This window comes from Cervus elaphus, chromosome 14, assembly GCF_910594005.1.
Source record: "Cervus elaphus chromosome 14, mCerEla1.1, whole genome shotgun sequence".
Lineage (NCBI taxonomy): Eukaryota > Metazoa > Chordata > Mammalia > Artiodactyla > Cervidae > Cervus > Cervus elaphus.
In genome coordinates, this window is record NC_057828.1 from 80,844,732 (window position 1) to 80,860,644 (window position 15,913).

General features: G+C 51.8%; 1 protein-coding gene across 4 annotated transcripts in view; it reads right to left on the reverse strand.

The window, feature by feature from the left end:
• PPP1R12B (protein phosphatase 1 regulatory subunit 12B) overlaps positions 1-15,913 on the reverse strand; it is a 165,950-nt gene that overhangs the window by 51,974 nt on the left and 98,063 nt on the right. For all 4 annotated transcript variants that reach the window (XM_043924105.1, XM_043924104.1, XM_043924109.1 and 1 more), the window contains 5 exons: positions 15,686-15,776; positions 5,122-5,325; positions 2,958-3,147; positions 2,763-2,875; positions 1,873-1,914 (listed from right to left, as the gene is read on the reverse strand). In XM_043924105.1, the coding sequence (XP_043780040.1) occupies positions 1,873-1,914; positions 2,763-2,875; positions 2,958-3,147; positions 5,122-5,325; positions 15,686-15,776 (640 nt within the window). The remainder of the gene's footprint in view (positions 1-1,872; positions 1,915-2,762; positions 2,876-2,957; positions 3,148-5,121; positions 5,326-15,685; positions 15,777-15,913) is intronic.

Genomic DNA, 15,913 nt, shown 5'->3' on the forward strand with positions numbered 1-15,913 from the left:
CGGCGGCAGCGGCCAGACAGCGGCTGCCTCTCGGGATGGAGGGTGCTTTCCAGGAGAGAAGGGATCTGGGCCGTGTGCAGGTCACGCCCCTGATGACCGCTGTCAGAACTCAGCGCGCTTCAGGTCTGTGCACGCACCAACTGCTAAGTAGATTTACAAGACGTGCGTCAGAGTCAGGAGACGAGTGAGCTTAAACCTAGACTGCGCCCTCCGAAGGATGCGTCCCCTAAGATGGAGAAGGATGCCGTCACGACACCAACTCCAGATACAGTCTTATCGCCCCCGAACCAGGAAAGAACGCCGCGTGGCTCCAGCGGTGTCCGTGCTGCAGAGCTGAGGGTGGCGACCTGGGGGCTCGCGGCTGCCGCCTGACGGAGCGGGTGGGGGACGAGGGCGGGCCTGACTCCCCGACGGCCTTGGATGGACTCCCAGGGTCCGCGGGGACTGGGCCCGCTGCTCCGGGGCCGGTGTGGACCCCACCAGGGCCAGGCTGGCAGCGGGGCACGGCCGCCCCGTGGCCAGAGACGCTGACGCCCCGTTCCTAGGGCGCGGGCTCACCGCACACCCTGACCTCCTAAGACCACACTGGGCGTCCCTGCCGGGTGCCCCGGCAGCAAGGAGCTCAGAAGCTTGGAGACCGCGGCCTCCCCGCAGGGACGCTGCCTGGGCCTCCCCGCTGGGGCTCCTTTGTGGGGTTGCCCGGCCTTGACACCCCTCCATACTCGATGGCCATGTCTGAGCTCTGCGGTCACACGCGGGCTCTCTCGTTAGGTATGTGACTCACAATTCACCGTCTCCCGCAGCCCTGCCAGCCCCTAGGACCGAGGTCGCAGTCATGCGCACACCCCTTGCCCCAGGGGGCCTCCTCCGGCACCTGTGCCCACACTGGCCCCGCAGCCCTGCCCCACGAGGGGCTGCACGCGCCTCAGTGGTCCCGACGCCACTGCCTCTGGAGGCCACTCCTCACTGTTCTGGGTCTCGATCCCAGTCCAGGCACGTCAGTGACAGAGCATTCCCATTTCCTCTCTAAAAATGAACTAGCTATTGATTTTCAGGATGAGTTATTACATATATTCTGATAACATACTGTCACATAATTTAGGGTAGAAAAAAGACCATCTATTTACGTAGTTTCCAACAGAAATGCACATATTCTTTCAATTCATTTGGTCAGAGCCAAACAAATCCCTTCCTCCTGGAGAAATGGCAGGAAGACGTCCCCGCAGTCCAGCGGTCAGGACTCGGTGTATCACAGTGGCGGCCCGGGTTCCACCCCTGGTCGGGCAGCGAAGACCCCCCAACCCTTACCCCGGAAGCCACACAGCACGGCCAAGAAAACAAACGAAAAGCCCAGAGGGAGAGAGGACAGATGCACGGTGCTGCTCACGAGCCCGTCGCACGCGGGCCGGGACTGCGGGAGAGCTGCCCTCGGCAGGAGCGGGCCAGGCCGCAGGACTGTGAGCTGCTCATGACAAGGAGCTAAACCTCGCTTCAGAGTCAAGCGTAGTGACTTCCGACGGTCTCCACCCCGCACTCCTGGGCTCCTCTCTGCCGGCACGCAGCAGGTGCTGATCCGTGAGAGACAGCATTACTGCCCTTTTCTTCCCAAGATCTTAAAGGACTTTATACACTCCAACAGCACGAGAGAGAGGAGACAGCTGGAAATCGAGTTAGAGCCTGGCCGGAGGCGCGGGAAACCTCGAGAGGAACACGGGCACCGCCGCACACTTAAGGAAACGGGATGTGGGCGAGCAGCCGGCATGTCCTCAAGGCAGTGTCCCCGGACCCCCAGACCCAAGCCTGCACGCAGCCTGCTCCTCTGTTAGGTGGGCACACGCCAGCAGGGCGGCCCCACAGCGCAGCCTCACTTACCCACGCTTTCTTCACCTCTTCCGGGACTTCCGTTTCATCTTCCTGGAAAGGCAGGAGGAAGAAAAACAAGCGGTCACGGTCGCAGGCAGCCCTGGCGGCACCAGTCAGCCCCATCAGCACGCGCCTGGGCAGGGAAGGCTGGCGACCGAGGGGGCCGTCGCTGCGGCCTCAGCAGCGCCTCGGGGTGCCCCCTGCAGCCCAAGCAGAACGCTAGGGCGGGAAGAAGAGAACCCGAACTCCCTCGGGCTCTGCCGCTGGTGGATCCGTCCGTTCTCATAGCGACTGGACGCTCACACCCACCACTTCTGACAGCGACCACTGCCGCCCCTCTTCCGGCCTCACTGAACCGTCCATCTAGTTCCAAACAGGTTACGGTGACTGGGGACCTGACCCTGGCCCCTCGGGTTGTAAACGCCAGGGGCGGGCTGAGCCAGCAGGCAGAGGCCAGCGGGGAGAAGACGCACGGAGCCCTGTCCTCACTCAGAGTCAGAGTCAAGCAGTCTTACCTCACCTGCTCTTCTTTCTCCTTCGGAAGAGTAAACCTGAGTCAGACAACACTCTGAGAGCCCTGGGATCCTCGGCCAACCTCGCGCGCACGGGGACGCCGGGGTGCTGACTCCCCGCGTGCCCTCGGGGGCGGCTCTATCGCGCGCTTGTGCGCCTGCTCCATCTGTCTGTCTGCACTTGCCGCGCCCTCGCCCCCTGCCCGCGTGCTTGGCACTGCCCTGGGTGCCAAGCCAGAGCCTCCCAGACGAGCCTGCGCCCCTGCAGTCTGTCTTTCTCGTGACGCATCCTGACACGCAGGGCTCACGGCGCCGGGTGGGACTCTCTTGCATCCACACAGGACGGCGGGCGGAACACACGGTGCCCAGCACACACGGGCCACTTACGTCCTTCGTCCAGAAGTTGATGCCCGTGCCCCGCCGCCGCTCCCGGGGCCGCCGCCTCTCGCGGATGGACAGCCGGCTGGAGGGCTGGTCGCCTGGCTCTGCTGCTTCACCCTCTGCTCAGGGAGACAAGGCGCGGGTCTTAGGAGCCCGGGGCACGCACACTGGAGGGCCTGCGCTTTCCGAAGCCCGACCTACCGTTTGTGTCCATGTCCCGCGGCCCGGCAGTGCCTGTGGGGGGCTCTGAGCTCTGCGAGTCGGGCGCGGAGGACCCACCCGTCCGGAGCAGGTAGGAGCTGGTGTAGAGCGAGGGTCTCGGGGCAGAAGGGGACGCTGGCGCTGTGGGCTGGTCGGGCTGAGCTGGACACCGCAGGGGATGATACACTGGCTAGAACAACCCACAGGATGAGACGTCAGAGGTCAAGTTCAACGAAAGCGTAGGGACAGCATGTTTATTAAAAATGGGCTTTTCTATATCAGAGGCTTATAAGCAGTTAACCAGCCAGAAAGGAAACAGGTCTGAGCTCCTACTCTGACGACACAGACAGGCTGACAACAGCCCAGAAAGCTCCTCCTAAACTGATTGAGGGCACGAGGAAGCAGGGACTTGCTAACACAACTCCTGTGACTCTACACAGCAAACAGGAAGGATGCTGGCCTTCTGAAGACGGGGCTCTGAAAGGCAGGGTGTATATGGGAAAATAAGCTCAGGAATAGGAAAAAACCAGGTAAGAGTCGTCTAAAAACAGACCAAATCTGGACCTTCTGCCAATTTCTGAGCCTTCTATCAACTTGACATAACCAGGCTTACTGACACTTTAACAAAACTCCCACTTTCTGGGACTTCCCTGGTGGCCCTGCATTAAGACTGCACTTCCACTGCAAGGGGTGCGGGTGTGATCTCTGGTTGGGGAACTAAGATCCTGCATGTGCACCTCACCCACAAAACAAAAGTAAAAAAAAAATTCCCCTTTTCACCTTTGAACTTTTTTTTTCCTTGAGAGTTAGGACAGAGCTTGATAATAAACCTTAACATTTATTTGTTGAAGTGGTTTGTTGAAGATGCAGAGATAAAGAAGTTCTCACCACATGCAGAGATTGTCTGATTCTTTGTTTATAAGTTATAGAGACAGAAGTAATAAGATACAGCCAGTTTGGGAGTCTGACAAGATGTGGCTCAAATTCTAGCTTCGGCACAAATGAGTGGCGTGACCTAAGTAGGTGACTCGAGTTCTGAGTCTCCACTTCTCCTTCATAAAACAGGGAAAACAAGCTCTTCCTCAGAGAGACCTGGGAGGCCTGGACGAGATCCTGTGTGCCATGCGCTGAGAACTGAACCCTGTATGTAGTAAGTGCTCAAAAAACAGTGGCTGATAGAACAACGGGATAAACAATAGGACCTTGGTTACCTAAAGAAAGAGCAGGAAGACTTCTTTTCCTGCAACCATGATCAACATAAAATTTATCATCCCAACTGGGGCATTTCTGGGCGTGAAAAGGAATGGTACTGACAATCACCCCGAGATAAAAGGCGTCGCTGGAACACTCTTCAGTGAACCAGGAGCTATGCTCACCCTGAACAGGACCCCACACCTCTGACTGCTCTTGCACTAGAGGGCTGACACGCACGGCAGGACGTCCACCAGCAGAGCAGGGAGGGGGTGGGCCGCGGCTCAGCGCCCGCACCACCTCTTCTTCCAAATCCTTCACTGGTGTCTGGCCGTGCCATGCGGCTATGGGCTGTGGGATCGCAGCTCCCGGCCAGGGCTGAAGCCGGGCCCCCCAGGGACAGCGCAGCCTCCTGCCTGCTGGGCTGCCAGGGAACCCCTCTGGCTCTCCTGAGATGCCCAGCAGGGCGCTGAACATGCACCCACAGCCTCGGGGTGAGAAGGACTGGCATTTACCCCAGACGGCTGTGCTGAGGACTGAACAGTTTCATACATGTGACACAGCTGAAGTAGGGCCAGGCATAAAGAGTAATAAATGCTTATATTTCTACCTACATTTTATTATATCGAGACCTCTCTTTTCAGAGCTGAAAGACATTCACATTCGTTAACCAAGCTTACGGTGGTGATCGTTTCACAGAACGCACGCACATCGAGGCGTGCTGCAGCCTAACCTGTCCAGTATGCCTCAATAAAACTGGAGAAAAGCACATTAGTTACACCCCAGAGGAAACAACGGATCACTTAAGGACTAACGTCCTCTGAATTCTTTCAGTTACAGAGGCCCGCCAACCACAGATGGACGTAAACAGGCTTCCTGGGAGGTGTCCACTGCAGAGCAGCAAGCACTGACTCCCCGTGAGCAAGAGACCCCCGGCCGACCCCCCGACCCTGCTGACCCTGCGGGTGCTCACCTCTCCCTCGGGGCTCCGGACCCAGGGCTGATGGCTCTCCCCGGCGTCCTGGGCGGGGGCCGCCAGGGGCTCGAGCTTCCGGGGGCCACCCTCGAGCGCTCCGGGACCCCCGGGCTTCAGGCTGGGCTGCTCCTGAGCCTGACGCTCTACCCTCGACCGGCTGAACGTCCTTTCCGCTTCCTGAAGGTCCGTGAGGGTTACGCCCTGGGAAGACACCACACGGTCAGAGAGGCTGCACCCTAACCAGACACCTCGCCGTGAATGAGCAGGGAAGCTCCTCAAAGTATCCTCTAATGGTACCTAGTTCCAAACAGCTCCCAACAGGTGTGAGGCCGTCTGCAGCTAACATACGCTGAACACAAACACCTGGGTGCGCAGAGGCCCCAGGCCTGGGCCCAGGCGCACCGCAAACGCAGCCCTCCAGCGTCGCCTGCTTGAGCTCCACGAACACCCCCTGCTGCTTCCACACCCATGCACTCACGGCTCCTCGGGGCCCTCCCGACCTCAAACAGCATGTGGGCACCAGCTGAGCCTCCCCTGCAGATCCCAGGAAAACTGGAGTTTGTGCACAGAAACAGCCAGGCTCAACACAGTGAAAAGTCAGCCAGGCTAGGACAACCACCAAACCCCAAACCACGCCCACACAGACATGCAGAGAGCCGACGAGAGGGGCCGGCCGGGACGGCGGAGCACAGAGACCCTGAGCAGAGCCCCCCAGGGCTCACCAGGATGAGCACTGTGACGGGGGTGGCCAGCAAGGGTCTGCCACAGCTAAGGAGAGAGACGGGGCCACCGCAAGATGGCAGGAGGGGCGGCCCACCCGCGGCAGAGTGACTAGCCACAGAGGTTAGGTTAGCGCCACGGTGGGACCCTCCCTCTAGCCCACTGCCTTCAGCACCTGGCCCCCCAGCAACACACACAGGATGGGAGGCCTCAGGCCCAGCAACCAGCCAGGCGGGGACACGCCCCCACCGCCTCCCCAGATGACAGGCTGTCTGATCAGCCCTCGAGCCCACGGCGGCCCCCGCACAGCCAGCCCCACACACCAACACGCAGGCACTGGATGGGGATGCAGGGACCTGCCCCCGCGGACCCTGGGGCCCAGGTCCACCTACCAGTGGGCAGACTCCAGACCCAGACACGCCTGGAGCCCGGCCCTGTCCACAAGCAGCCTGTGCTAGCCTCGAGACCAGCCTCACACACCAGTGGGTGCACATCAGCCCCAGGACAACCGCAGGCCACTGCCTGCCATGGGCTGACCCGGTCCACCCATCTGCAGGCTGGCCCAGCCCACCACCTGTCATGGGCTGACTCAGTCCACCACCTGCAGGCCAGCACCAGCCCCAGGATTTCCTGCACTAACTCCCTCACCAGTGAGCCAGCAGCACACAGCCCACACAGGGGGCACCCCTAGAGCATGGAGCTCTGCTGACCACAGTGGGGTGTACTGCTGGCATGCACAGACACTTCCTATAAAAGGCCACTTCTCCAAGATTGGGAAAACAGAACCAACCTGCTAGATACGCAGAAATAAAACCAGCAAGTTAGGCAAAGTGAGGCAATAGAACATGTCCTAAATGAAGGAACAAGATAAAACTCCAAAAACAACTAGGTGAAGCAGAAACAGGCAATCCACCTGAGAAAAAGATTAAGGCAATAACTGTAAAGATGATCAAAGAAATCAAAAAAGAATGAGCAGGTTTTAACAGAGTCAGAAAATACAAAGAACAACCAGAGATGAAAACTACAATTAAAACGGAAATGCACTAGGAATCAAGAGCTGACCAAGTGATACAGCGGAACAGACCAGTGAGGGAAAAGACAGAGTGGAGATCACTACACTGAACAGAACAAGGAGAAAGCACAGATAAATAAAGGAGGACAGGTTTAAGAGCCTCTAAGACAACATCAAATGCACTAACATTCACACCACAGGAGTCCCAGAAGGAGAAGGAGAGAAGGGGGCCACAGGACACATCTGAAGACATAACAGCTGGAAACTTCCCCAACCTGGGAAGAGAAACAGACATCCAGGTCCAGGAAACACTGAGTCCCAATCAAGAATAACCCAAAGAGGACTATACCAAGACACCTCGGAATTAAATCGGCAAAAGTTAGAGATGAAGAGAGAATATTAAAAGCACCAAGAGAAAAGCAACCAGCTATAAACAAGGGAACTCCCATAGCTATCAGCTGACTTTTCAGCAAAAACTCTGCAAGACAGAAGGAAATGGAATGATATATTTAAAGCGATGAAAAGGAAAGGCCTGCAATCAAGAATACCCTCCCCAGCGAGGCACTCATTTGGATTGGATGAAGAAAGCAAAAGTTTTATACACAAGCAAAAGCTAAAAGAGTTCAGCACCACAAAACCAGCTTTACAAGAAATGTTACAGGGGCTTCTCTAAGCAAAAGGAAGGGAAAAGGTCACAACTAGAAACATGAGAATTACAAAAGGAAAATCTTGCTGGCAAGGACAGATACACAGTAAAGGAAGTGTCAGTAAATCAACCGAGTACAAAGCTAGTGGGCTTCCCTGGTGCTCAGATGGTAGAGTCCACCTGCAGTCTGGAGGACCTGGGTTTGATCCCTGCGGACAGGTTAAAAGACAAACCAGTAACATCAACTGTATCCACAATAAGCAGTTAAGGGATACACAAAATGAAAGGATATAAAGTATGATGTCAAAAACTGTAATCTGGGAGGGGAAAGAACGAAAAATGCAGGGTTATTAAAATCTTTTTTGAAATTAAAGAGATCAGCAACTTGAAATAATCACATATATATGTATATATACTGCTATATACAAACCTCAAGGTAATTACAAACCAGGAAACCACAATAGATGCACACACAAAACAGGGAAATAAGTCCAAACATAACACTAAAGAGTCATCAGATCATAAGGGACGAGAACAAAAGAGGAAACAGACAAAAGAACTACAAAAAGAATCTCAGAGCAGTAACAGAGTGACAGCAAGTACATGCAAAGCAATAACGACTTTAAATGTAAATGGATTAAATGCTCCAGTCAAAAGAGAGAGAGGCTGAATACACTGACACAAAACAAGGCCCACGTGTGTATATATATACACTGCTGACAAGAGACACACTTCAGACCTAAAGATACGCAGACTGAAAGTAAGGGGAATGAGAAAGGTACCTGATGCAAATGGAAATCAAACGAAAGCCAGGAAACCATACTTATGTCAGAAAAATATACTTTAAAGACGAAGAGGGAAAGGACATATGATCAAAGGATGAATCCAAGAAGACACAACAGTTATAAATTATATATGCACCCAACATAGGAGCACCTAAATGAGTAAGGAAAATAATAAAAGACATGAAGGGAGGAATCAACAGCAAGACAACAACAGGAGGGACTTTAGCCCCCACTTACGTCGACGGACAGTGACCCACACAGGACATCACAAGGGACGCTGACCAACACGCCACATCAGACCAGATGAACTTACTCTGTTCTAAAGCAGAATACACATTCTTTTCAAATGCATATTGTCCAGGATAGATTTGTACTACTTAACACAAGTCACAGTAAATTTAATAAAGCTGAAATCACATCAAGCATCTATTACAACCACAAACCTATGAGACTAGAAATCAACTACAAAAAAGAAAAAAACCCCTGCAAAACCCACAAACACACAGGGGCTAAACAATATGCTCCTGAGCAACCAACTGATCCCTGAAGAGACTGAAGTTTACCTGGAGACAAATGAGATGAAAACACAACGTTCCAAGACCTTCGGGATGCTGCAAAGGCAGTTCTAAGAGAGATATTCGTAGCAATACAAGCCTACTTCAGGATACACAGAAAACCTCACACAACCTACCCTTAACCAAAGGAATTAGAAAAAGACTATTTCAGATCTGGTTTCCTCAGTGTGTATGCCCAGAAGTGGGATTGCTGGGTCATATGGCAGTTCTATTTCCAGTTTTTTAAGAAATCTCCACACTGTTTTCCATAGCGGCTGTACTAGTTTGCATTCCCACCAACAGTGTAAGAGGGTTCCCTTTTCTCCACACCCTCTCCAGCATTTATTGCTTATAGACTTTTGGATAGCAGCCATCCTGACTGGCGTGTAATGGTACCTCATTGTGGTTTTGATTTGCATTTCTCTGATAATGAGTGATGTTGAGCATCTTTTCATGTGTTTGTTAGCCATCTGTACCCCAATGTTCATCGCAGCACTGTTTATAATAGCCAGGACATGGAAGCAACCTAGATGCCCACCAGCAGATGAATGGATAAAGAAGCTGTGGTACATATACACCATGGAATATTACTCAGCCGTTAAAAAGAATTCATTTGAACCAGTTCTAATGAGATGGATGAAACTGGAGCCCATTATACAGAGTGAAGTAAGCCAGAAAGATAAAGAACATTACAGCATACTAACACATATATATGGAATTTAGAAAGATGGTTAACGACAACCCTATATGCAAAACAGAAAAAGAGACACAGAAGTACAGAACTCTGTGGGAGAAGGTGAGGGTGGGATGTTTCGAAAGAACAGCATGTATATTATCTATGGTGAAACAGATCACCAGCCCAGGTGGGATGCATGAGACAAGTGCTCGGGCCTGGTGCACTGGGAAGACCCAGAGGAATCGGGTGGAGAGGGAGGTGGGAGGGGGGATCGGGATGGGGAATACGTGTAAATCTATGGCTGATTCATATCAATGTATGACAAAACCCACTGAAAAAATAAATTAAAAAAAAAAAAGAAAAAGAAGACTACACAAAATCCAAAGTTAGCAGACAGTAAGGACATCAAACCAGTACATCCGAAACGAAATCAACCCTGAATATTCATTGGAAGGACTGATGCTGAAGCTCCAAAACTATGGCCCTCTGATGCCAAGAGCCGACTCATTGGAAGAGACCCTGATGCTGGGAAAGACTGAAGGCAGGAGAAGAGGGCAGCAGAGGACGGGACGCTTGGATGGCACCACTGACTCAATGGGCATCTGGGCAAACTCCTGTAGATGGTGACGGACAGGGAAGCCCGTCCACGGACTGCAAAAAGCTGGAGATGACTGAGCCACCGAACAACAAAGTCCGCAGAAGAATCGCATGATTAGAGCGGAAATAAATGAGACCAAACAGGAACGAACAGCGATCAGATCAATGACATTAACCTGGTTCTTTGAAAAGATTAAAAAAACTGACAAACCTTTAGCAAGGTTCATCCAGAAAGAGAGAGCCCAAATCAATAGTCAGGAAAGAAGTTACAACTGACACTACAGAAATACAAAAGACAATAAGAGGCTGCTATGAACAATTATATGCCAATAAGAAGAACCACCTAGAAAAATGGACACATTTCTAGAAATGACAATCTAAACCAGTGAGATAAAAAATATGGACTGATCAATTAACAGTAAGGAAACGGAATCAGTAATAATAATAAAAGCTCCCCACAAACAGAAGTCCAAGACCAAACAGTTTTACAAGTGAATTCTACCAAACATTTAGGGAAGATATAACACCTATCCTTCTGAAATGCTTCCAAAAAACTGAAGAGTAAGGAATGCTTCTGAACTCATTCTCTGAGGCCAGTAGCACCTCAATACCAAAACCAGACAGATATAACACAAAAAAAGAAAACTATAGGCTGAAATCCCTGATGAACACAGATGTAAAAACTGTCAATTAAATATGAGCAAACTAAATCCGGTAAGCATTAGAAAGATCGAACACCAGGACCTCTCTTCATGGACCACAGCTTGTTGTGGCGAAGGGGCTTGTGCAATCCAGTGACGCTGCGAGCCACGCCCTGCGAGGCCACGCCAGACAGACGGGCCTCAGTGGGGAGCTCTGACAACACAGGGTCCACTGGAGGAGGCAACGGCAGTCACTCCAGCATTCTTGCTGGAGAAGCCAGGGACAGTATGAAAAGGCAAGAAAACTTGATTGTGGAAGATGGGCCCCCAGGTCGAGGAGTCCGCGGTGCTGCTGGGCAGGAGCAGGGGGCACTACCCACAGCTCCGGGAAGAACGAAGGCACCGGGCTGCTTGCGGTCACGCAGTGGGGGTGATGAACAGACTCACGGGACCAGGCCTGAGGGGGGCCTGAGGAGCTGCAGACGGAGGTCTGCAAGACTGTGTGGGAAGCAGTGACCAAAACCTACCCAAACAGAAAGAAACACAAGAGGACAACATGGCTGTCTGAGGCGGCTCACAGATATCTGAGAAGAGAGGAGAAAAGTGAGGGAGAAAGGGAAAGAAGCCCCAACTGCATGCAGAGTCCCAGAGAACTGCAAGGAGAGATAAGAAAGACTTTTTAAATGAACAGTGCAAAGAGACAGAAGGAAACAATCAGGTGGGAAAGACTAGAGACCTCTTCAAAATAGCTGGGGATAGCACGGGAACATTTCACACAAGGACAGGCACAGTAAAGGACAGAAATGGAACGCCCTGAGAGAAGCAGCAGAGATTAAGAAGAAGTGGCAAGAAGTGACACAGAAAAACCACACAAGAAAGGTCTCAATGACCCAGATAACCACGACGGTGTGGTCACTCGCCTAGAGCCAGACATCCTGGAGCTTGAAGTCAAGTGGGCCTCAAGAAGCATCACTATGAGCAAAGCTAGTGGAGGTGATGGAATTCCAGCAGAGCTCTTTCAAATCCTAGAAGACGATGCTGTGAAAGGGCTACACTCAACATGCCAGCAAATGTGGAAAACTCAGCAGTGGCCACAGGTCTGGACAAGGTCAGCTTTCATTCCAATCCCAAAGAAATGCAGTGCCAAAGAATGTTCAAACTACCACACAATTGCACTCATTTCACATGCTAGCAAGATAATGCTCAAAATCCTTCAAGCTAGGCTTCAACAGTACGTGAACAGAGAATTTCCAGATGTACAAGTTGGGTTTAGAAAAGGCAGAGGAACCAGAGATCAAATTGCCAGCATCCACTGGATCACAGAGAAAGCAAGGGAATTTCAGAAAAACATCTACTTCTGCTTCATTGACTACACCAAAACTTTTGACTGTGTGGATCACAACAAACTGTGGAAAATTTTTCAAGAGATGAGAGTTCCAGACCACCTTACCTGACTCCTGAGAAATCCATATACAGGTCAAGAAGCAACAAAACTAGAGATAGAACAACTGCCTGGTTCCAAATTGGGAGAGGAGTACATCAACACTGTATAATGTCACCCTGCTTATTTAACTTATATGCTGAGTACATTATGTGAAACGCTAGGCTGGATGAATCACAAGCTGGAATGAAGACTGCTGGGAGAAGTATCAATAACCTCAGATATGCAGATGACACCATTTTAATGGCAGAAAGTGAGGAGCAACCAAAGATCCTCTTGATGAAGGTTAAAGAAGAGACTGAAAAAGCTGGGTTAAAATTCAACATTCAATAAACTAAGATCCTGGCATCTGGTTCCATCACTTCATGGCAAATAGAAGGGGAAAAAGCAGAAACAGTGTCAGATTCTATTTTCTGGGCTCCAAAATCACTGCAGAGTGCAGTGACTGCAACCATGAAATTCAAAGACGCTTGCTCCTTGGAAGGAAAGTTATGACAAACCTAGTCAGTGTATTCAAAGAGCGGAGATATTGGTTTGCTGACAAAGGTCCACAGTCAAAGCTATGGTTTCTCCAGTAGTCATGAGAGAGTTGGACTATAAAGAAGGCTGAGTGCCAAAGAATTGATGCTTTCGAACTGTGGTGCTGGAGAAGACTCTTGAGAGACCCCTGGACTGCAAGGAGATCCAACCAGTCAATCCTAAAGGAAATGAGATGGTTAGATAAAATCACCGACTCAATGAACATGAATTCAAGCAAACTCCAGAGACAGGGCAGGACAGAGGAGTCAGGCAGTGCTGCAGTCCATGGGATCACAAAGATTTGGACTTACAGACTGAATAACAACAACTAATACTACTATGATCAAGTGGGACTTATCCTGGGCATGTAAGGAAGACTCAGTATCTACATATCAATGTGATAGACACCACATTAACACATTGAAGAATAAAAACGATATGATCATCTCTGTAGAAGCACAAAAAGCTTTCAACAAAATCCAACATCCATTTATGATATAAAAAAAATTCTTCAGAGAGTGGGGATAGAGAAAACATACCTCAACATAATAAAGGCTACACATGAGAAGCCTCGAGCGAACACCACACTCAACAGTGCAGTTCTGAAAGCATTTCACCCACGATCAGGAACAAGACAGGATGCCCACTCTCGCCACTTTTATCCAACACCGTGTCGGAAGTCCTAGCCATAGGAGTCAGACAAGAAAAATAAAAGGAATCCACACTGGAAAAGAGTAAGCAAAGCTGTCAGTATGTGTAGATAACATGATCCTATACATGGAAAATCTTAACGATGCCACCTAAAAGCCACCAGAGCTCATGAATCCGGTAAAGGCACAGGATATAAAATTAATGAGAACCAAGACAGAGACACGGAGAAGGCAATGGCAACCCACTCCAGTGTTCTTGCCTGGAGAACCCCTGGCGGGCTGCCGTCCACGGGCTCGCAGAGTCGGACACGACTGAGCGACTAAACAAGATGGAGACACATGGTCCAGCCAGTTCTACTTCTGGGTCTTTATCTGAAAGGTGCAAAAGCAGGGACTGAAGAGTTATGTGCACGTCCATGCTCACAGCAACACTGTCCACGGCAGCCAAACGGTGGGAGCAACCCAAGTGTCCATCAAGGGGTGACGGACGAACAGAGTGTGCTGTGGACACAATGGAACCCTGTTCAGCCTCACGAGGGAAGGCGGTTCTGACGTGAGCTATGACGTGAGCTACGTCAGGGACACACCGTGAATGAGACAAGCTGTCACCAAAGGACAGAAGCCGTGACTCCACTCACACGGGTCACCTAGAGCCAAGATCACAGAGAGAAGGCGCAGAACGGGGGTAGCTGGCAGCTGCGGGAAGAAGGCAGTGTTCGGGGGGTTGAGAGGTTCAGTTTGGAAGAGGAAAGCTATTCTGGGACGGATGACTGCAAAAAAAAATGTGAATGTCTTGACTGCCAATGAACTGTTTGCTTAAAAATGGCTAAAATATTAAGCTGCACATTACATATGTTCTTCCACAATAAACCCAGACAAACAAACGACAGCCAGTCTGGCCCTCTCGGGGTTGCGTCCTCTGGGGAAAGGAACCGCCGTCGAGCACGGGCAGTCGCAGCTGTGACAACGCCGGCTCCGGAGGGCGCTGTCTGGCCCCGGGGGGTCCGTGAGTCCTCAGCCTTCCTGCTCTGCATCTTTGGCATCTGAAACTGCGGGGCTTCCCCGCCCCCTGGAAACGGCCTTCTCACCTCTCTGGACCACCGCCTCCTGACCCCTCAGCCTCTGCCGGCCCGGCTCACCCCCCTCTGCCTCCCTGACGCCCAACCACTGCCCCGTCCACGTCGCTGCCACACGCCCACGGCCCAGCTCAGCCAAGGGGCAGCTGCCCACGCGCCTCCAGGGCTCTGAGATGTCCCACCAGGCCTCAGCGACCTTTGCGAGATATTCCTCACCGCAACGCCTCCCTTAGGGCTCTTTCCTTTTGTAACATCACTAGTGAAACACAAGCCACACACCGTAAAACCCACGCGTGCAGGCGGCACACGCACTGTCTCTGAGCACCCGCACCCAGCGTCAGGGATGCCCCACACCCTCAGGGTCACATCTCGTCCCCCCATCTCTCCAGCCTTCGGCAAACACTCATCTACTTCCCTTTCTCTGCCAGCTCTGGACACTTTCATACACATGGAATCATGCCCCGTTTCTTTCACCCAGCATAACTTTTTCTTAAGGTTCATCCACATTGTGGTGTGTGCATGTTTTAGGACTTCATTTCTTTTTATTGCCAAACAATATTCCTTGACTATGGAACATTTTGTTCATCCATTCATTAATCAACAGAAACTTGTGTGGTTTTCCAAGTTTTGCTAACTGCTTAATTTGTTTAGTCTGTGCAACAGCCCAGCTTGGGCCCACGACCCACACCTGCTGGGGGCCGCTGGGGGCCCCAGCTCCCCAGCGCTGACCGTGCTGCTCCTAAGGGCCCAGGGCTCAGCCCTACGGCCAACGTGCACGCTCCACACAGCAGGCTGGTCTACGCAGCAAGCAAACTCTAGCCAGGGGAGACACTGAAGGCGGATTTCTGGCCCCGAGAATAATGCTGTTATGAACATCTGTGTAGGAGCTTCTCTGTGGACGCCTGCCTCTCTCTCTGGAGAGCACACCCAGGAGCAGCACGCGGGCCCCATGGTAACTGGTGAGCACTGAGCTTCTCCTGTAGGAATGAAACGGGGGCCTTAGCACAGCGAAATGATTAGGCTTAGGGAGGAAAGAAGAGAGACCCGCTCTGCACCTTGAAGAACAGAAGCAAGAACAGGTATGTGTAGCTATGAATTCATCTGATTCTGCGCAGTGTGAGATTTAACACGAAAGCTTTTGCTGCAGTGGCTGAAGGCGGCACTCAGTTTATCATTTTTTTAACTGTACTTCCAGTGAGATGGCAGACAGACCAAACGATTTAAAGCATGGAGGCCACACTCACTTGGGTAGACCTTCGAGTCTGCCGAGCCTGTCTGGAGCGCGCCTTCCGTAAGGACTCTGCTTCCTCGTCCCGGACGGGAGTCAGATACGACCTGTGGGGAGAAGAGGCACACGGAGGTGAGGCCCTGGCGCACGCAGGTGCTCCCCACGCGGGCGGGCCGCACGCGCCAAGACGGGGCCGGGCTCTATCTGTGTCGACAGCAACGGTTCTCAGACTGTTCACATCTCA